The 22,548-nt window shown below is 34.0% G+C and overlaps 1 protein-coding gene across 1 annotated transcript; it reads left to right on the plus strand.

Moving 5' to 3' along the window:
* Window positions 1-20,103: 20,103 nt before the first annotated feature.
* On the plus strand, window positions 20,104-22,548 carry LOC108224674 (probable aspartyl protease At4g16563). Its single transcript, XM_017399358.2, has 2 exons — window positions 20,104-20,816; window positions 21,692-22,548. Exons 1-2 carry the CDS (start codon window positions 20,127-20,129, stop codon window positions 22,385-22,387), a joined length of 1,386 nt encoding a protein of 461 aa, XP_017254847.1. The 5' UTR covers window positions 20,104-20,126; the 3' UTR covers window positions 22,388-22,548.

Consider the following 22,548-nt stretch of genomic DNA (forward strand, 5'->3'; position numbering starts at 1 on the left):
ATATTTATTTTGGATTAAAAATAATCATAAACACGTGAAATACATGATTTGTTTTGGATTCAGAAAAAGAATTATAAACATGCAAGTAGATCAGTTGTCTTTGTCTTGTCTTATGGAACAGAAATTAATTTTGTTCTAATCTAACGGTGCTTATTTGTTCAATATACGATCCGATGAATAAAAATAATTTTGTGACGGTGCGATTTATATGATTCTACAATTAAAATTTGTAGGAAATATTTATTTTGGATTTAAAAAACCAAAAACACATGAAAGACAGAATTTGTTTTGAATTCAGAAAAGAAATTATTTGTTCTAATCTAACGGTGCTTTTTTGTTCAATATACGATCCGATGGATAAAAATAATTTTGTGACGGTGCGATTTATACGATTCTACAATTAAAATTTGTAGGAAATATTTATTTTGGATTAAAAAAAAACCAAAAACACATGAAAGACAGAATTTGTTTTGGATTGAAAAAAGGAATTATAAACATGTAAGTAGATGTCAGTTTCCTTATAGAACAAAATTTAATTTTGTTCTAATCTAACGGTGCTTATTTATTTAATATACGATCCAACGAATGATAAGCTTTTGGACATAGGACCATACGACCAAATTATCTCCCTTACGCTTATTATATATAAGTATATAATGCCAAAGTATTATGTTAGGTCCTATAAATTCACTATATAATCTGATATAGCTATCACAATCTGTAACACAGTAAGACAATATAAGAGATTGAAAGCAGTAAACTCTTATATTCACAAAGCTTTGAAGGTTACAAAAACTCTCTCAGTGATTTATATTGTATCACTAAGAGCTGCTAGGGTTCTTAACAATATACTCGATAACTCTACTCATATAGAGTAACCCTAATCTGTGTTTATATAGACACAGTTACAAAATCAATCTCTGATTTGATATCCTATAAATCAGCTAATAAATCTATCAATCAAAGATTGCTCCAGTTTTCTGTTTAGTTTCCATAGTCAGCAAATCACTCCTCAGCTTCTATCCTTCCTTGAAGTATATCCGCTTCTGAGCTCTTTCCACGTGTAAACTCTGTCGAGTCTTGACTATGTAAACTCTGATCAGACTTTATTAAACTCTGTCAGACTTTGCTAAACTCTGATCAGCTTCCAGTTTAAACTCTGATGATTCCTGTTCTAAAACAAACCTTAAGAACATCAGTAATCATCAATTATATCTAACAATCTCCCCCAACTTGTGCATGAATAAATTATGTGCAAGTTAACAGATAATTGATGATGTCAAAACATTTAAGTCAAATGCAACAGAGTTTAACTATATAACAGAAAACTTTTAAAACTTACAGATACTTTATTCCTTAGCTGCATAGACACCATTTGCTGTCTTTAGATACTCTCTGAGGAGTTCTTTTTCAGCATCTTCAAGTACTGTAATCATTTGTCTCTTGATCTCTCTCAACTCTGGATCTGAAACTCCAGTTTGATAAATTGCAGCTCTGAGATCATAGATCTTGTTCTTCTTCAAGTCTCTATCCAGCCTTATATTGTAAGCTTTATCAGACTCTTCATTAAATGCAAGAGTTCTGATTCCACCTATCGTTTCAATCTTTGCTGAATTTTTCTTCATCTCCACCAGCTGTCCTTTATGATTGAGATATTTAGGAATGAAAGGTCCAGCATTCTTGTTTCCTGTAATCCCCATCTTCCTTCTGATTTGATCTTTTAGCAGGTTGGAGATGTGTTGTCCTGACTTGTTCTTTACTTGAAATATATGAGATACATATCTCAATTCCTCCCAGTGTTTAGCATAGAGATCTGCTTCAAGCACTCTAAACACTGTTCCATCAGACATGAAGTAGATAAGGATATTATCTCCTCTGTCATTCTTTACCAACTGGACTGAATCAAGTTTGTCCATTTTGTCTTGCAATACCCCAGACTTGGGTGCACATAGAGATGAGGGGTCATCTGGTCTTGATCCTATACTCTGATCAAATTTTTCATATTTGGATCCCAGCCCTCCTTTATCTCTTCCTGCCTTTTGATGAGAAAATGGTTTAATTGAGCCTTTTTCAAAACTTATTTCAGTCATCAGAGTAGGTTTTGCAAATCCAGCCAGTGGTGTAGTTGTTGGTTTGAACACAGCTTGAGCTTTGTCAGAGACTGTGTCTTTCTTTGCTTCTTTATTGACTTGAGCTGTGTCAGAGGTCAACCTTTCTTTTTGAGGTTCTGCAACATGAGCTTTGTCAGAGATTGCAGCTTCTGTTTTCTTTTCCCTCACAACTTGATCCTTGTCAGAGGTTGTAGGCTTCTTCTTTTCCCAGCCTCTCTCCAGATGTTCATCTACTTTGCTTTTACCCTTGGAGGTGTATTCATCTTCAGAGTATACCTTCTTGATTGGTAAACTCTGATCAGCAACAGTAGCTTCTTTGATCAGTATCCCTTTTTCTTTTGGCTTGGTAGATGACTTTGCAGGCTTTTGGATTTTTCCTGACTTTACTGCTTCAGCATGTTCTTTCTTTAGTTCTTCTTCTTCTGCAGCAATCAACTTCAAATCCAAATTTGCTTCTGGATTTTCTTGTTCAAAAATCAATCTAGCAAGCTCTTCATCAGTCATGGGTTTGTCTGATCCAGTCACTGGTCTTTGGTTAGATCCAGATGTGATGTTGTGAGTTGGACCAGACTTTGTGCTTTGCTTAGATTGTTTCTGACTGTCAGAGTTTGAAACTCTTCCACCAGTCCCTGCTTGAAATCTTTTGTGCTTTGTAAAATCATCAGCATCATCATCATCATCCTTTTTCTTCCTTTTCAGAGATTGAGTAGTAGACTTGCATTTGACTTGAGCTACTCTCTCCCCCTTTTTGACATCATCCTCATCAGGAATCAGAATGGATGTGATCAGAGAAAGTGAAGTTTGGATAGCTTCAAGCTGTTTGAACATCTTTTCTTGATTGGATTCAATCAAGGTCATCCGTTTGTCCAGAGATTCATTAGCAGTTACCAGCTTCTGTACATTCTCTTTCATAGGATTGATGGTCCTTTTCTTTTCCAGGTCATTTGTCTCCTTGACCTTTGCCACCTCTGTTCTTAGACTATCAATGGATTTAGATGTCTGGGCATGAGCAGGATGAAATGTCTTCAGATATAGAATTGTGCCCTTGAGGCTTGACATAACATCAGAGTTTGTAATTTTCTTCTCTGCCAGAGCTAAGAACTCTTCAGCTTTAGGTGTTTCCAAGGAATGCTGGTGACTCAACCAGAGTTTATCCCATACTTCATTTGGAGGATCAACTTGAAGATCCCTTGGGAGTGGCTCAGAGGCTGTATGCAGAGTTTGTAGCCTTGCATTGAACTGGCTAGTAGACTCCCATTTATGTTGTGTCAGAGGAACTTCAGCATTTTCATCCTTGTCAGTATCTGAACTGGTATCATCCTTAGTATCAGAGTTTGCTTTTTCATCTGCAGGAACAGGATCTGCAACTTTCTCCACATTATCCTGAGCAGATTTTTCTGGAGCTTCAGACTGTGACTTGATGGGCTCTTCACCAGTCTGAGCCAGAGATTGTAAAGCTTCCACAGCTACTTTGTCACTTTCCTCAACTGCATCAGACTTGTAGTTCTCTGGAGCTGTATCATGAACAATGGCATCCTTAGGAATTTTCATTGGAGATTGAGGAATTTGACCATGATCAGATAGTGGAGTTTGACAATCAGACTGAGTTGCTCCAGCTGCAGCAGTAACTGGTTCATCACACCTGATCTCTTCATCTACTGCAGATGCTGTAGGAGATGCTTTAGGAGATGTTGTAGGAGATAATGGTGTGGCATCAGTGATAGGAACAGCTTGAAGAGGTTCCACCATCAGAGCTTGAGAAGGATCAACAGGAATTGGACTTGATGGTGTTTGCTCTTCTTGGATAGTGAAATCAGTAATTTCAGATTCTGGAATCTTGGCTCTCTTTGGCTTGTGTGCCCTTCTTTTGAATCTAGCTGGTTTTTGTTGAGGACTAGACTGAGCAGGTTCATTGGTTGGTGTAGGTGTAGGTTCAGAGTTTACATCTTGTGCAGGTTCAAGATCATCAAAGTCATATGCTGCAACAAGCCTTCTTCTTTTCTTCTGCTTTGGAGGAGAAGCAGCTTCAGTGTTTACTGGGACATCAGAGTTTGGAGCGTCAGAGTTTACAGGTATATCAGACTTTGTCTGTAGAACTTGTGTAACAGCAGAGGTTCTGGTTTTTGTTGTAGAGGGTTGGTCATCAGACTTTATTGATTTGGATGGTTTTGTAGTTGATGATTTGGGTTTTCTGGTGACTGTGGGAGAGGTAGGATGTTGTGGTTGAGGTTGTTGAGGCTGTGGTTGTGGTTCCTGAGGAAGATTCAGCCTTGCCCTGAATGGAGCTGGGATTTGCAGAGGCCTGAGAACTGGTCTCTTCTCATCTTTAGATATGAGATCCTTAAAAGCCCTTTTATGAAGTTTAAAAGGCTTGATCTCATCTGCAGCATCAAAATCCACTTCTCCAACAGTGGCATTAAACAACAATTGACAAAATCTTGAGAAATAAATGACTTTTCTGTTCTCAAGCATTCTTTCACCAATATTTCTAAGAACTAATCTACCAAAATCAAAAGCAGTAGAATAGATCAGAGAATACCCGATTTGGAGCATGTCCATTGGAATAGCATCCCAGTTGGTAGATTTCTTCTGGAAAGCTCTAGTAATGCAATCAAAGAAAAAGCTCCACTCCTTATTGAGCCATGGACGCTTCAACTGACCCAGTTTATCCAGAGATTCGTAGTACCCCAAATCAAGCATCATTGTTCTGAGATTTGCATCTCCATTTGTGATGTATGCAGGATGTTCTGGCAAGTTGAGTGCCTGACGAACTGTTGCTGGAGTAACTGCATACTCCTCCCCGTCATAGGAAAACACAATTGATGGTGATCCATCTGCACCACCATTGTCATATGTACCCGTCCTCCAAAAGCTGATGATTTGGCTTCCTGAAAGTCTTGCAGGAGCGGTGAGAGCTGTACCGATGACACTTTGTGCCAAGAATCGCTGAAAGGGATGATAATCCCTTGGGGCTTCAGCAGTATCAAGGATGGCTGCATAGTTATTAGGAACGAATTCAACACCTGCCAAGATAAAAGCTGTAGTGGCCATTAGAACAGAGATTATGAGAAGAAGATGTTTGAGGAAGTGTGTAGACGAAGGTTTGAATTTCAGAGAATAGAGTATTTAGAAAGTGAATGTAGAGAGTAAGTGTAAAATTGAATAATAAGCAATAAAATCTGATCTGAAAAAAAACTCTTCAGATTTTGTTGAACTGAGCACGCATGGGCTTTTTGTTCAATTAGACACCTATCAAAATGTAACTGGTAGATGAGTGTTAGTGGGATGGAGAAACGAGAGTAATCATCATGAGTGCAGTAAAACATGCGCAGTAATAAATGCTGATTACACGTTCTCCTATTAAAATGTTGTGCATGTAAACCCACTAATAATACATCCGTTTGAAACATATTCTCTTCACATTCTCTGAATATTTGAAATAAAAATCAAGATCAAATCTCTCGAATTTTAAACTCTGAGATTTAAGTCAAAGAAAATAAATTTCTACAAACCTCAGAATAAAGACATAATTTTCAGAATATTCATCAATAAATCAGAGTTTGTTCTAAAATCCATAGCTCAATAATGTGCCTGTGAAATGTGTGTGTGGTCATGTTAAATCAGAGAATATAAAATTTCACAATTTCGTAATTATAAGGTAGACAAAAATAATTTATGCAAACTCTCAAAATTTAGACTGAGACATATTCTGATGATTCAGATAAAATAATATAACCCCCTTTTTTTTTTTTCTTTTTTTTTTTTTTTTTTTTTTTTTTCTTTTTTTTTTTTATCAAGGACGCTTCTCAGTGTAAGTGAGGCACGACCTTTAAATATACTATTGCATTAGTATTTCTCCAGTAATCAGAGATTGTGACTGGTCACCATAGATTATAAAATCTTAGCAATTACTTAATACCAGCAAATGTTTGGTTCTTCCCAGTCACTGTCATATTAACATCTAAGATCTCAAAGGAGTACCATGCTTATTTTTCAGGGGGGGTTTTGTCTCAGGTAACAAAAACATCAGAGTTTATAATCACTGTCTAGTATATGAGAGAAAATTTAAATTAATTAGTCTCACTTATAATTAAGATATGTGAAGTAGTAAAGTCTCAATGATATCAACATGCATAGTGAACTATTGTAGCACAAAATTGAGATCAGGATTGAGGAACTTAGCTGAGATTCATGATTACTCATTCAGAACATGCTTCATGGTATCTTCATAGGTGTTTTGTCTCAGAGAAGATAAAAATGAGATCATTTATCAAGATTCAGAGAATGTTATCAGAGAATGTTATCAGAGTAAAGCAATCAGAGTATATCATCAGAGAATATCATCAGAGTTTATCAATCAGAGTATATCATGGCAGATGTGTGAGTAATACATATGGTAAATTTGACAATTTAAATTTTAGAGATCTAACCAATATGTTTACTCAGTTCCTGATATCATTCCTAGCTCATTCACCAGCCTAGTAAAAGTTGCTTCACTTAATGGCTTGGTGAAGATATCTGCTAGCTGCTGTTCAGTAGGAACAAAGTGAAGTTCAATGGTTCCTTCCTCCACATGCTCCCTTATAAAATGATATCTTATACTGATGTGCTTTGTCAGAGAATGTTGAACTGGATTTCCTGTCATAGCAATAGCACTTTGGTTATCACAATAAATAGGAATTTTAGAGAAGGATAACCCATAGTCCAACAGCTGATTCTTCATCCAAAGAATTTGAGCACAACAGCTGCCTGCAGCAATATACTCTGATTCTGCTGTTGATGTTGAGATGGACTTCTGCTTCTTACTGTACCAAGAAACTAGTCTTCCACCCAGAAATTGACAACTCCCACTTGTGCTTTTCCTGTCAATTTTGCAACCTGCAAAATCTGCATCAGAGTATCCAATTAGACTAAAATCTGATTCTCTAGGATACCATAATCCCAATGATGTTGTTCCCTTGAGATATCTGAATATCCTTTTTACTGCAGTCAGATGAGGCTCTCTTGGATCTGCCTGAAATCTTGCACATAGACATGTGGCATACATAATGTCTGGTCTACTTGCAGTCAAATAAAGCAATGATCCAATCATTCCTCTATAGTTTGTTATATCCACTGATGCACCAGTATCTTTGTCTAGTTTTGTTGCTGTTGCCATAGGAGTAGTTGCAGCAGAACTGTCTTGCATACCAAATTTCTTTAAAAGATTTCTGGTATATTTGGCTTGATTTATAAAAATCCCATCTTCAGTCTGTTCAACTTGTAAACCCAGAAAATAACTGAGTTCCCCCATCATGCTCATTTGGTACCTAGACTGCATAAGCTTGGCAAATCTTTGACAGAGTTTAGCATTAGTGGAGCCAAAAATAATGTCATCAACATAGATTTGAACTAAAAGCAGATCATTACCATGATTCAAATAAAACAAAGTTTTATCTATGGTACCTCTAGTAAATCCACTTTCAAGAAGAAATTGAGCTAGAGTTTCATACCATGCCCTTGGAGCCTGCTTTAGTCCATAAAGTGCTTTGTCCAACCTGTAGACATAGTCTGGATGTTTTGGATCCACAAAGCCTGGAGGTTGTTCAACATATACCTCTTCATCCAGTTTCCCATTTAGAAAAGCACTTTTGACATCCATCTGAAATACCTTGAATTTCTTGTGTGCAGCATAGGCCAGAAAGATTCTAATTGCCTCCAATCTTGCAACTGGAGCAAATGTCTCATCATAATCAATACCTTCCTGTTGTGAATACCCTTTTGCCACAAGCCTTGCTTTATTCCTTGTAATGACACCCTCACTGTCAGTTTTGTTTCTGAACACCCATTTTGCACCAACTATTGATCTGTCTTTAGGTCTTGGTACTAGGGTCCAGACTTTATTTCTCTCAAATTCATTTAACTCTTCTTGCATTGCTTGAATCCAATCAGGATCTTGAAGAGCTTCCTCCACCTTTTTAGGTTCTGTTTGTGACAGAAAGCAATGATGTAAACACTCATTTGCTGTAGCTGTCCTTGTCTGCACACCTGCTTCTGGATTGCCAATTATTAAGTCAGGTGTGTGAGATTTTGTCCACTTCCTAGCATGTGGAAGTTGACCATTTTCATCATTGGATCCTCCCCCTTGATCCATGCTCTCTTGATTCTGTTGATTATTCTCTGTAGCTCCCCCTGCATTTGTGCTATCAGAGTTTGAATCAGTATTCTCTGATGAGTTTGAGTCAGCATTCTCTGATGAATCTTGGGTAGAGTCTGAAACATTCTGATGCTCCCCCTCAGCAAGTGCTTCATTATCATGAACTTGTAAATTTTCATCAGAGTTTGCTGTATCTTGTTCACAGTCAGAGTTTGGCTGTTCATCAGAGTTTATTGAATCAGAGAATATTTCTTCATTTTCAAAATGCAGTTTTTCATGATCATCCATATCTGTTAAGCCCATGATTTTCTTGTCATCAAATGACACATGTATGGATTCCATGATCACCTTGGTTCTTAGATTGTAGACTCTGAAGGCCTTTGTTATCAGAGGATATCCTACAAAGATGCCTTCATCAGCTTTTAAATCAAACTTGGTAAGCTGTTCTGGATGAGTCTTCAAGACAAAGCATTTGCACCCAAATATATGAAAATACTTCAGATTTGGCTTCTTTTTCTTCACCATCTCATATGGGGTCTTGCCATGCTTATTAATCAAGGTTGCATTTTGAGTGAAACAAGCTGTTTGAACAGCTTCTGCCCAGAAATAAGTAGGCAATTTAGCCTCATCAAGCATAGTTCTGGCAGCTTCTATAAGAGTTCTGTTTTTCCTTTCAACTACACCATTTTGCTGTGGTGTACCAGGTGCAGAGAACTGTTGCACTACACCTCTTTCTTTGCAGAACTCTTCCATTGTTGAATTTCTGAACTCAGTTCCATTATCACTTCTAATGATCTTCACTTTGTCTTCAGATCCATGGTCCAGTTGTGTCACATGATCCATCAGATGCAAGGCTGTTTCATCTTTAGAGTGAAGAAAATATACCCAAGTGTATCTGGTATACTCATCAACAATGACAAGAGCATATTTCTTCCTTGCAATGGATGGTACATTAACTGGTCCAAATAGATCAACATGTAGAAGATGATATGGTTTCTTTATTGAGAATTCAGTCTTACTCTTGAAGGATGTCTTTCTCTGCTTGGCCTTTTGACATGAATCACATAATCCATCAGATGTAAGTAGTGATTCAGGAAGTCCTCTCACAAGCTTTTTCTTGATGAGCTCATTTATAGAGTTGAGATTCAGATGTGAGAGCTTCTTATGCCACTTCCAACTTTCTTCTGCAGAGATCCTTGTAGACAAGCAGATTGCTTTTCCTTCAGAGTTTGTAGGCAAGTGGATTTCATAAATATTCCCATGTCTGTGAGCAATCACTGCCACTTTGCCTGTTGACTTGCTTACTATCTCACTGTGTTCTTCATAGAAATCAACATGATATCCTCTGTCACAGATTTGACTGACAGAGAGTAAATTGTGTTTTAGCCCTTGAACAAGAGCTACATTTGATATGATGACATTTCCAAGATTGATGTTGCCATATCCCAGAGTCCTTCCTATGTTGCCATCTCCATAAGAAACACTTGGGCCAGCCTTCTCCACAAACTCTGACAGCAGGGACTTATTTCCAGTCATGTGTCCTGAACATCCACTGTCCAAGACTAGAATATTCTTCCTGTTGCCCTGCAATCACAAAGACCACTAATTGTTAGTTTTAAGGACCCAGACTTGCTTGGATCCCTTGGCCTTATTAAGTTTGTTAGCTTTTGCAGCGGTATTATTATCAGAGTTTGAGCTAACAGACTTTGCAACAGAGTTTGTACTAGAAACAGATTTTGTACTTGCAGAGCTTTTATTAAACTTCTTCAAAGAAGGTTTCAATTGATAATAATCATAATACAAACTATGATATTCTTTGCAAGTATAAATAGAATGCCATAAACTACCACAATGAAAACATGGATCTTGTGGTTTATATCTAATACTACTTTTTCTAACTCCAGACTTTGTAGGTAAAGAGTTAATGTCCTTGTTCTTCCTGCAAAAATTAGCAAGATGATTAGTATTACCACAGTTATGGCATGTCTTCCTAGGTGCATTTGGAACAGGCATGTAGTTGTTATACCACTTGTTAGGTCCTATAAATTCACTATATAATCTGATATAGCTATCACAATCTGTAACACAGTAAGACAATATAAGAGATTGAAAGCAGTAAACTCTTATATTCACAAAGCTTTGAAGGTTACAAAAACTCTCTCAGTGATTTATATTGTATCACTAAGAGCTGCTAGGGTTCTTAACAATATACTCGATAACTCTTGTCTATGCCAATTTTGCCATTTCTATTTTTCCTAGGCTCCTTGTTTTTGTCATCAGACTTTACCTCTTTAAGCTTATGTTTAAGCTGTTTCTGAGTCATCAGTCCTATGTTAACCTGTTTGGGCTTTTCAGATTTTAAATTGTTGTTAATCTCTGATTTTGGTCTACATTGTTTATTCTTAGAGGATTCAACAACAAATTTAACAGGTTTAACCTTAGGTTTTTGAGTTTTAACAAACTCTGTTTTTGATGACTCAGCTTCTGAGTTATCAGTGTAACCTAGTCCCTTCTTCCAGTTTCCACTACCTAAGATATCCTGAGTAGTTTTGCCTGAATTAGTCCATGTTTTAATAATTTCCCTTTCCTTAGCAAGTTCTGATTGAAGAGATGCATACCTCTTTAATAATTCATCTTTGACAATGACAGCATCATCTCTTTCTTTCTGAACTTCCAACATTTGAACTAATTCTTTTTCAAGATAATCATTTCTTTTCTTTACACTTAGAGTTTCAGATTTTAATCTTTCATTTTCTAAAGTCTGATCTCTAAAGCTGGTATGCAAAGTTTTAAGAAACAATCTTAACTCAGTTATATCTTCAGTATCAAAGGCAAGAGTAGAATGAGGTACCTTAGCAGGAGATTCAGAGTTGTTGTCAGTGTTTGCCATCAGAGCATAATTGACTTCTTCTTCTGAATCAGATGTATCTGTCCAGTTTCCCTTCTTGGTGATAAAAGCTTTTTCTTTTTCCTTCTTAGGTTTCTTGCATTCTGATGCAAAGTGTCCCTTTTCACCACAGTTGAAACAGGTATACTTGTCAGCTTTTCCAGCTTTCCCTTCTTTGCCCTCATTCTTCTTAAAGTTTTTCTTGTCATAAACTCTGTCAGAGTTTCTGTCTTTCTTTGAAAAACTTTTGCCTTTGTTAAACTTTTTGTAGGCCAACTTCTTGAAGCTCTTCACCATTAATGCTGCTAACTGCATCATCTCATCATCACTTTCTTCAGAGTCTGAGGGAACATCAGAGTTTGAGTCATCAGAGTCTGATGTCTCAATGTCAGACTTTGTGACACGAGCTTTTCCTTTGCTCTTAGCAGCTTCCTCTTGAACTTTCAGAGCAACAGACTTTGATTTTCCTCCATGTCGTTTGCTCCTCTGTTCCATCTCAAGTTCATGAGTCTTCAGTCTTCCATAAACATCATCAAGAGACATTTCTCCAAGATCAAGATTGTCTCTAATTGTGGTGACTTTCAAATCCCATTTTTCAGGAAGAGCCAGAAGGAATTTGAGATTTGAGTCTTCAAGATCATATTCCTTGTCCACCAGAGATAAGTCATTCAGCAGTTTGACAAATCTGTCATACAGATCTGTCAGAGACTCACCAGATTTTAAGTCAAAGTGCTCATACTCCTGTGTAAGGATTGTTTTTCTGTTTTTCTTGATGGCCTGAGTTCCTTGACATCTGGTTTCCAGAGCATCCCAGATTTGTTTAGCAGTTTTGCACCCAATTACCCTATTAGACATTGCATTGTCAAGAGCACTGTGCAAAAGGTGTTTCACCTTTGAGTCTTTACTAATTGACAGGATGTCCTCAGGGGTATAATCTTTCTTTTCTTTTGGGATCATCTTCTGAGGTTCATCAGCAAGCCCAACAGAGAGCTTGGTGGGCATATGTGGTCCATCAAAGATCCTGTCAAGATATTCTGGATCAACAGAGTCTAAGAATATTATCATTCTCTCTTTCCAGACTGGATATTCAGATGCCTTAAGGATTGGAACTCTAAAGGATGAAGCTTGTGATTTTTCAGACATGATTGTGTTTAAGATCTCACTGTAGTAATCTTAACAGAGCTGGCTCTGATACCACTTGTTAGGTCCTATAAATTCACTATATAATCTGATATAGCTATCACAATCTGTAACACAGTAAGACAATATAAGAGATTGAAAGCAGTAAACTCTTATATTCACAAAGCTTTGAAGGTTACAAAAACTCTCTCAGTGATTTATATTGTATCACTAAGAGCTGCTAGGGTTCTTAACAATATACTCGATAACTCTACTCATATAGAGTAACCCTAATCTGTGTTTATATAGACACAGTTACAAAATCAATCTCTGATTTGATATCCTATAAATCAGCTAATAAATCTATCAATCAAAGATTGCTCCAGTTTTCTGTTTAGTTTCCATAGTCAGCAAATCACTCCTCAGCTTCTATCCTTCCTTGAAGTATATCCGCTTCTGAGCTCTTTCCACGTGTAAACTCTGTCGAGTCTTGACTATGTAAACTCTGATCAGACTTTATTAAACTCTGTCAGACTTTGCTAAACTCTGATCAGCTTCCAGTTTAAACTCTGATGATTCCTGTTCTAAAACAAACCTTAAGAACATCAGTAATCATCAATTATATCTAACATATTAAATTCTTTCTAACAAATTTTAAATTATTTTAAGTAGAATATGTGACGCCAACTTCTATTAGATTATATTTATAAATGTATTTTATATTAGAATTATTATAATGTGATTTAAATATTTTTCTAAAAATTTTTATGGTTCGAGATTAAAATTCATAAACACAATTTGTTTTGAATTAAGAAGATGAATCATAAACATACAATAAGATGGTAGAATTTGTTTTGGATTAAGAAAAAGTTTTTGTATTCGTTCCTCACATAAATCGGGCTTATTAATTTTAAAATATATTAGATAAAAATAATTTTGTGACGGTGCGATTTATATGATTCTACAAATAAAATTGGTAGAAAATATTTATTTTGAATTAAAAAAAATCATAAACACTTGAAATACAGAATTTGTTTTGGATTCAGAAAAGGTATTATAAACATGCAATTAGATATCAGTTGTCTTATGGAACAGAAGTTAATTTTGTTCTAATTTAACGGTGCTTATTTGTTCAATATACGATCCGATGGATAAAAATAATTTTGTGACGGTGCGATTTATACGATTCTATAATTAAAATTTGTAGGAAATATTTATTTTGGATTAAAAAAACCAAAAACACATTAAAGACAGAATTTGTTTTGGATTCAGAAAAAGAATTATAAACATGCAAGTATATGTCAGTTTCCTTATAGAACAGAATTTAATTTTGTTCTAATCTAACGGTGCTTATTTGTTCAATATACGATCCAACGGACGATAAGTTTTTGAACCATAGTACCATGCGACCAAATTATCTCCCTTACGCTTATTATATATAAGTATATAATGTGTTAAACGATCAGGAAACAAATCATCTAATGGTTTTTAGTATGTTATTTGTTTTACCACCTGGTTGTATTGGCAGTTGGAGGTTTGTCCCGAGTGTATTATGTTCAAGTTAATGAAATTTTCTTGCATTTGTCAAAAAAAATAAAAATAATAATGTCCGAAAGCTAATATATTATTATCCTCGAGGCCATCCACCGTCCAATAACGAAACTTCAAAAAAAAAAAAAAAAGAGAAAACGGTGTAATATTCAGCTTAAAAATTATTCCAACTCAATTTGAAAATAATATAAAAACTAAGCCAAATGAATAACGTGATATTAAATTTGGTGTCAAATATTAATTTGGTGTAATTTTTACATTAAATTTGAAGTTTTTTGAAAATATCTAATATACCCTCATAAATGTTCAACATAACAAATACTCCCTCCGTCCCTTCTTAGTTGTCACAATTCTAATTTTGTTGGTCAAATGACTAAATTTTGATCAAAAATTATGAGTCACTCACTCATTATTTTAAAAAACTGAGAATTACATATTAAAGTAGATTAAAAGTTATTTCCGGTGATATATTTTTTTTATTTTATCAATTGATAAAATATTAAAAAAATCCAGTCAAACTTTAGTCAAATTGACTGTCACAAAACCAAACGTGACAACTAAAATGAGACGGAGGGAGTATTATTTTTACAGAACAAACATTTATGTGGTTCGGAAATTCCAAATCCACAAACTGCATTGATTTTACTGATTATTCACAATTATGTTGTATCAGGGTTTTAAAATTATATTAGAGTAATTATATCAAAAGTATCTAGACCTAAACAAATTAGAGTTTAATTGTTAAATAACTCTAGATAGATGAAATATCTAACTCAAATCATAATCTAATTCAGAAAGCACACTAAGACTCCACGACCCTAACAATCTTCCCACCTGGAGTATGATCATATCTTCACTTCACTCTTGTAAGCTTAGGAAAACCCAATATTTTAATCATTAACTTTAAGTAGTGCAACGTCTTATCATCAATCAATTTTGAATGCCAGTTGAAGTTATGCAAAATTTCAACTTTTCATTGAAACCATCTAATTCAATATATCCGCAAGATTTTTTAGACAAATTATTGTTAAACAACTCTCTTGTAAAGTGATATCTCAACTAAATATACTTTCGTTCCGGCATGAAACACGGGATTCTTCGCAAGATGAATGACATTCTGTCGCTATACAAAGCAAATTCCGTCTGTTTCTTATCCAACTCCTCAAGAAAATTATTCAACCAAATCATATCAATGCTAATTTTAGAGGCCACATATTCTGCTTTTGTGATCGAAAGAGCGACACTCTTTTGAAGTCGAGACATTCAACTAACTGATGTGCCACCCAAAATGAACAAATATCCCGCGAAATTCTTTCTCTTATCCAAACATCCACTCAAATCTGCATCAGAGAATCCTTTCAAGATAACATGTATCTTATTAAAGTATAACCCAACCTTGGATGTTCCCTTGGAGTAGCGCAACAACCACTTGACTATTCTCAAAAATCTTTTCCTAGATTTGACATGAACCTGCTAACAACTCACACCACATGAGCAATGTTTGGCCTTGTAAACACCATACATTAACATATATTAAACCACCAACTGCAAACGCATATGAGACTTTAGCCATATATTTCTTGTCTTCATCTATTTTAGGTGATTGCTTCTCTGTAAGATTAAAGTGAGTCGTCAATGAAGTAATTCTGTTTTTCACATCCTCGATACTGAATTTTCCTATATAATTCACTTGGGATAATTTTAATGTATCTTCATATATATCCCTCATGATGCTCTTACTAAGTCTCTATTTTGTTGTGCCTCATTTATAACTCCTTAGATCATATGCCTCTTTAGCTTGATTATTTCATCTAAAGCTCCTTATACTCCTTAGAGAGTATGACACTCAGTACTAGAAGGTTATAAGGCATCATCAAAATTCAGGCACTATATATTTTAGTCGACAATGATTCCACACACAATTCTGTGGACACTCAACTAGAAAAAGCTAAACTGCACAGTTGAAATAAACTCTCCCTATTGGTTACTGTTGTTGATGGCTCCATAATGAAATAATATCTTTCATTATCCAAATTTTTATATAATTTGTCATTTATATGTTGTCTTAAACAAAATTATCAATCAATCAATAATATTCCTTAACTTTAACAAGTATTAAGATTTATATTCTTCTTATTGGTTGTATTGCAGAATATAGTGTTCTCTGATTTATAAAAGTACTTGTTCTACGTTTTGATTACAATGTTTATATTGTAGAACATAATCTGCAGGTTGTCGAATGTTTACAAATATTGTAGGACCAAAAAAAAATTAGATGACTAGATTATATTTTTTTTCCAATTTTCTACTCCAATACTCCAATACTCCAATGTTTTTGTCTACTTTATAGAACTTAACTCTTTAATTTAAATATTATTGTTTACTTCCATATCCTTGTGGTCTATCTGTTGTTGTTGATTAAATTCAATTGATCATCTTATGTTATATTCGTGATTTGATATTTGGAGTTCAAATTCAATAAGTAACTTCCAATTATTTTTCTAGTTGCATTAATGTTTTATGTGTTGTTAAATACGCTAAAATATGTACAAATCGCACCGAATTATATACTCACACATTAACCATTTCATTTTGGAAAGATAAAATAGACGTCCATCATACATAAGAGTATTCCAACGATATTGACTAAAAAAATTGACTAAATAGGACTTATAAGACAGTCGGGGTTTTTGGATGGTAGATGGTAGATAGAAATGGGAGTTGGGAATGCGGATGAAGGGCATGGAATGAGTTTTGAAAGAGATGTTGAAAGAATAATCTACCCATCAAGTAGAAATGGGGTTCCCATTCCATACCATAAATTGGCTAATCCAAAGACCAACACATGAGTTTGAGGTTCTGATTTTTATTAACCAGGCTCATTAATCATAAATCAAACGTTCTCATTGTGTAAAATTTTCTGAACCATAAGATATTTTGATTCGATGTTCACTATATTGATTGACTATATTTCAAAAATGTTATGTTATTATTAGTTAAATCATTATAAATATAAAAAAAATGTTGAAATATGATAACAAATGATGTGAAGTCTTGCTACAAATTTCTAGCGATTAATTAAATATAACAACATCAATAGATTGACTATAACTATAGACAACAATGTGCCCCCTTGAATTGAATTTTTTTTACACAATCTCTATAATTTTTATTTATAACATATATTAATTACTTTTAACTAAATTTTTTATGAGATTGGAGACGCTCTTTACACTAAATAACTAAAATTTTACTTAAATTTTCTCCTCGTCAATCTTGCAGTTCAAAAGTGAAAATATAAACACAATACTCCTTTCATCCAGTTTTATTATCTTTATGTCAATATCTGTATATTACTTAATTTAATTAAATACATAAATAGCTTACCAAATACGTTTTTTGCATGTTTATGCTTTAATGAAAATAATAAATTACTAGGATGTAAAAAACCTTATTTTATCAATTTATTATGATAAGTCAATTTAGATATTACTAGCCTTTAACCCGTGCGAAGCACGGGCAGGTATATAGTTCTTAATTTATTATTTATAATTTAAATTTTAACATCATTTTATTAGTATTTTAGTATTGATGGATCGTGTAATACCTTAGATTCAGTAATCTAATCAATCGAATTTCAACGTAATTTTGTAATCTTGGTTCTTTTAAGATTAGAGTTAGAAAGCGTTATGTAATGGTTCTTGTTTATATTGAAATTGAACACGTTAAAATAAAAAAGAGTTATATGAAGGTTTTTGTTAAAAGAAGATATTCAAAATTGTATATTTATAATTTTATTTATAACATCATTATAATTTTTTAATGAAATATTATATGATAATAAATTGTTATGAGTGTTTTTAGTATTTGAAACTGTTTAACAATATAATACTAATAGACTCCACATTTGTAGATTTGTAGTACCAAAAGGAGAGTACCAAACCAAAAAATATAACTAAAACCTTGGACTGCAAATTATACCCATGTTGGCTTATTATAGTATAGTATAGTATAGATTTTTGAGACAACTGAAATAAGAATTTTTATTAATAAAAATGAGAGGGAGAGAATAAAACTCGGAACTTGCATTTCATGCTTAGAGAATGTTTGCGGTTGCTGTTGCGGACACAACAGCTTTTTGCTGAAAATCAGGTGAAAAACTATTTCATTAAAATGGTCTGGTACCAGAAAGAAATTAGGTTGAGTGATGGGATATATAATTGAATTAAAATATTTATGAGTTATAATTTTAATTAATTTAAATTATTATTAAATTAATAATCATATATATATATATATATATATATATATATATATATATTTGAATTATCAATTTCATTTGATAATAATATAAAAAATAATGAAAATATAAAAAAAAATTGATTACTCAAATATATGTTTCATATCCACCACCTTGTTGCCTACCTTGTTGCCTTGTAAGTTTGAGGATTGAGCTTTATAAAATAAAAATTCAATTAAACACAACACATATAAGTTTGTGTATGAACAAAACCTATACCTAATATCTAAATGATTTTGAACTAAATGATCCCATGAATCCTATATCTCACATTTATCACACTTGCATAAAAATTTTACAATAGTCTTTCTCGACAATAAAATTTGTATAATCAGTTTGTTCATAATATTTGTATAATGGTATGAATTCAAAATATTTTGTTTTAGTGATTTTTAATATATTTGTCTTATATGTGTTTCGTTTATAACTAGATTTATATGGTTTGTTGCATATTTAGTTTAAATTATCGTGCCCTATCGAGGGAGTGCCATAGTTGATGGCTTTCTGATCGTATATTGCGATTATGTTTGTCGTTTATTAACGATTGTGTCATTTTAGATGACTTTATTTCGGTGCCTGGCATAATCTTTCTGCTTGATTCTTCTTTCTTTCCTCCATTTTTCTCCCTCTTTATTTTTTCCTTTCCTCCATTTTTCTCCCTCTTTATTTTTTCCTTTTCGCGGATTTTTGTTTTCATCGAGGTTTTCTTTTCAGTCATTGAAGTTTTATTGACTAAATTTCCGGGGTCATCTCTGCATGACTTTTGGTTAGTCGGTAGACTTTTTTGAATCAAAGTTTTCATTTCCTCTTAGTTCCGCGGATTTTACTTTTTTTTTCGAATGTTTTTTTAGACATCAAAATTTTTATCTAATTTTTGTGGGGTTTTTCAACTTGTCTTTTGATTAGATGAAAGTTTTTCAGAAAGAAACTCTCCGGTCCTTTTGGTATTGTATTTTAGTAAAATTTACTGACGTGAAGATCTTATGACAAAAAAAAATATAAATATAAATATAAATTACAGCATACTAAGTTTTGGTGACCTTAAAAATATCATAAAAACACGGGTTTGGTGACCTTTTTATCTTTCGCTTTATGAAAAGCAATAAATTACCCTCTTCAACAATCTGCTCATTGCCAGCACTGAATCACATGCTTGCATTACCAATATGCCTTCTCAGGAACAACATTTTGACATTTTTCATCACTCAAGCAAACCAAACTTTGATTCCCACCTTTTTCTTCGCCTTGTTTTGTTCATAGGTGATGGGGTACGTATATATATAATATCTATACCATATTACGATTTTCAGTAAGAAATTGAAGGACAAGGACCAAGGAGAGGTCAGAGGGAAGGATAAAATAGAATATGTTGTCATTTTCCAAGATTTTTTTCTTCAAAATAATTGTTTGTCTCTATTATTAATATTGTATTTATACTTCTTGCGTGACTAAAATGATAGCCGTTTTGATTTAATACACGTAATTTGAATTTTTTATGAAAAAATATATAAATATTATTTCAAAAAAAATCTAAAAAATAATGTATAAATATGTGTTTATTATACCTGAAACTAAGTCTAAAAAGCCACTATAAGTTGGGGACACAAAAAATAATTAATTTCATTGCTTATTTTCGATAACACAAATAGAGTCTCTTATACTTTATATTAATTAGTTACTCCCTCTGTTTTTTAATATATGACGTTTGATTTTTTGGCTCACATTTTTAAGTGCTTTGACCGAATAGTTAAAAATATTACTTTCGAAATTTTCTTTTTCTAAATAAAAATATGTATTTGAAATTTTAATTCACAAAAAAAACAATTAAAATTAATAATTTTTACAATTCGGTCAACCCACCTAAAGGTACGTGCCTAAGTCAAAAGTGTCATATAAAAAAAACAGAGGGAGTATTAAATCAAATTTTGTGTTAAAAATAATAATAAATATATTTCATTTTTTTAATAATAATTATAAATATAAGGAAGCCCTCATCCCAAAGGTTTCTTCTCCTCATCAACAATGGCCTCACTCTACATTCTTCTTCTCTCTCTACTCTCACTCCTCTTCCTCCCCATTCTATCATCTCCCACCACCAGCAGCATCATCATCCCCCTGAAACACAACTCCCCCTCCTCCCCATCTCAATCCCCTTACCAAAAACTCAACTACTTAGCCTCATTGTCCCAACACCGGGCCCACCACCTCAAAACCCCCAAAATCCACCCTGTCTCCGACACCCCCCTCTTCCCACGCAGCTACGGCGGCTACTCCATCTCACTCAACATCGGAACCCCCTCCCAGACAATCCCTTTTGTCATGGACACCGGAAGCGACTTCGTCTGGCTCCCATGCACGCGCAAGTACACTTGCCGGAATTGCACTTTTCCGGCGACTCAGCCGCCGCCGACATTCATACCTAAACAGTCTTCAACTTCGAGAGTCTTGGGGTGTTTGAATAAGAAATGTGGGTGGGTTCATAATAATCCTGACGTGCACTCAAGATGTGCTGATTGCTCCACTGGGGTCAAAAATTGTACACAGATCTGTCCGCCGTATTTGATTGTGTACGGCTCCGGCTCGACGGGCGGGATTAGCATTGTGGATAATTTGAACTTGCCGGGGAAGAGAGTGCCGGATTTTCTGCTGGGGTGCTCGTTGTTTTCTTCCCGTCAACCTGCCGGAATTGCTGGCTTTGGTCGTGGGCCCACGGTAATATTCTTTTCCAATCTATTTTTTATTAATTAGTTTCAGCAAAATTAATTCATTATCGCATTTTCAACCAATAATTCTGTTTGTCTCACTTAGCTAGCTTATAGAAAAATAAGACCATTTTTTAATAAAATTTTCCAAATGTAAAAGTTACATAGGTGTTTCATATTCTTTATCCGACAAAATGTAGGGTTTATTTGTGAAAAAAGTAAAATTTTATATTCCGCAAAAATAAATCTTTATTAATGAAAAATTAGTTGAGCGAAACGAACTTGATTAATAGTTATAATAAGTTGAAAAGTGTAGGTCTTTCTTGACTTGAAAAAAGAACTCACTAGTACAATTCCAATAAATTTTGGATAAAAATAATAAGTAACAGTTTTATATTAATCTACCCAATTTTGGAGGAACATCAGTATTTTTTGACTGCTTACTATTTTAAGATTTTTAAAAAAATAATTTTATAAATTATTTATAAAATTTTTTATTGCTGAATAATATTTACATATTAAAATTTATCCTGGCAATAAATTAATTTAATTTACAAATTTGTATTTTACAAAAAGTTTAAAATAGGTGACAACTGCTGTTGCAGCTGTATAGAGTACTTTTTAGGGGGACATTAAACTTGGTAGATTTGAGTGCAGAATGCCAGATTTATACAATAATTTTGTGGCTGAAATATTTTGTTTTTGTGGTAACAAACTAAATACAGTAGTTCCGAGTCTTCTGACAGTAAGAGCTGTCATGGATGTTAGCAGCATAAAGTACTTGATATGAATCTATACTTGTCAACTACACATATTATGAGTACATTATTGCTGAATATGATTGTATTATTGCTGACTGATTATTATCTGTTAATTCTTGGTCAGTCCTTGCCTAATCAATTGGGTCTCAAGAAATTCTCATACTGTCTACTGTCACACAAGTTTGATGACTCCCCGGAAAGCAGCTCATTAGTACTTTACACTGGCAAAGATTCCGACACAAAGACGAGCAAATTAAGCTACACACCAATGCTCAAACTCCCAGAAATTCAAGACAAACAAACGTTCTCCACATTTTCAGTTTACTACTACATCGGGCTACGAAGGATCACGGTGGGTGGCAAGAAAATAAAGATTCCATTCAAGTATCTGACTCCAGGACCTACTGGCGATGGAGGTACAATAGTTGATTCAGGATCCACATTTACATTTCTCACAAAGAATGTACATGATCTTGTTGTTAGTGCATTGATAGAACAAGTTAAGTATAAAAGGGCAAAATTTGTCGAGTCGGTTGCGGGGTTAAGACCTTGTTTTAATATTTCTGGCTACAAAACTGTGAATTTCCCGGAAATGAAGTTTTATTTTAAGGGGGGAGCAGAAATGTTATTGCCAACAGCGAATTATTTTTCGTTTGTTAGTGATGATATGGAGGCGGTGTGTTTAACAATGGTGACCGATGAGGCGGGAGATAGTGGAGGTCCAGCTATAATTTTGGGAAATTATCAGTTGCAGAATTTCTATACAGAGTATGATTTGGGGAATGAAAGGTTTGGATTTAGGCAGCAGTTGTGTTTATGATATAGTAAAGGAGGATGAGCAAGAACAAGTGCATTGTAAAACAATAAATCTTGCCTACGTTTGTAACTTTTTAGCTTTCACTGTAACTCTATTCTTTGGATGTAAGTGTATGTTTCAAGTATTTTTGTTAATTTAGAAGATAATAATATTGCTTTTTATCC

The sequence above is a fragment of the Daucus carota genome, chromosome 6 (genome assembly GCF_001625215.2).
Source record: "Daucus carota subsp. sativus chromosome 6, DH1 v3.0, whole genome shotgun sequence".
Lineage (NCBI taxonomy): Eukaryota > Viridiplantae > Streptophyta > Magnoliopsida > Apiales > Apiaceae > Daucus > Daucus carota.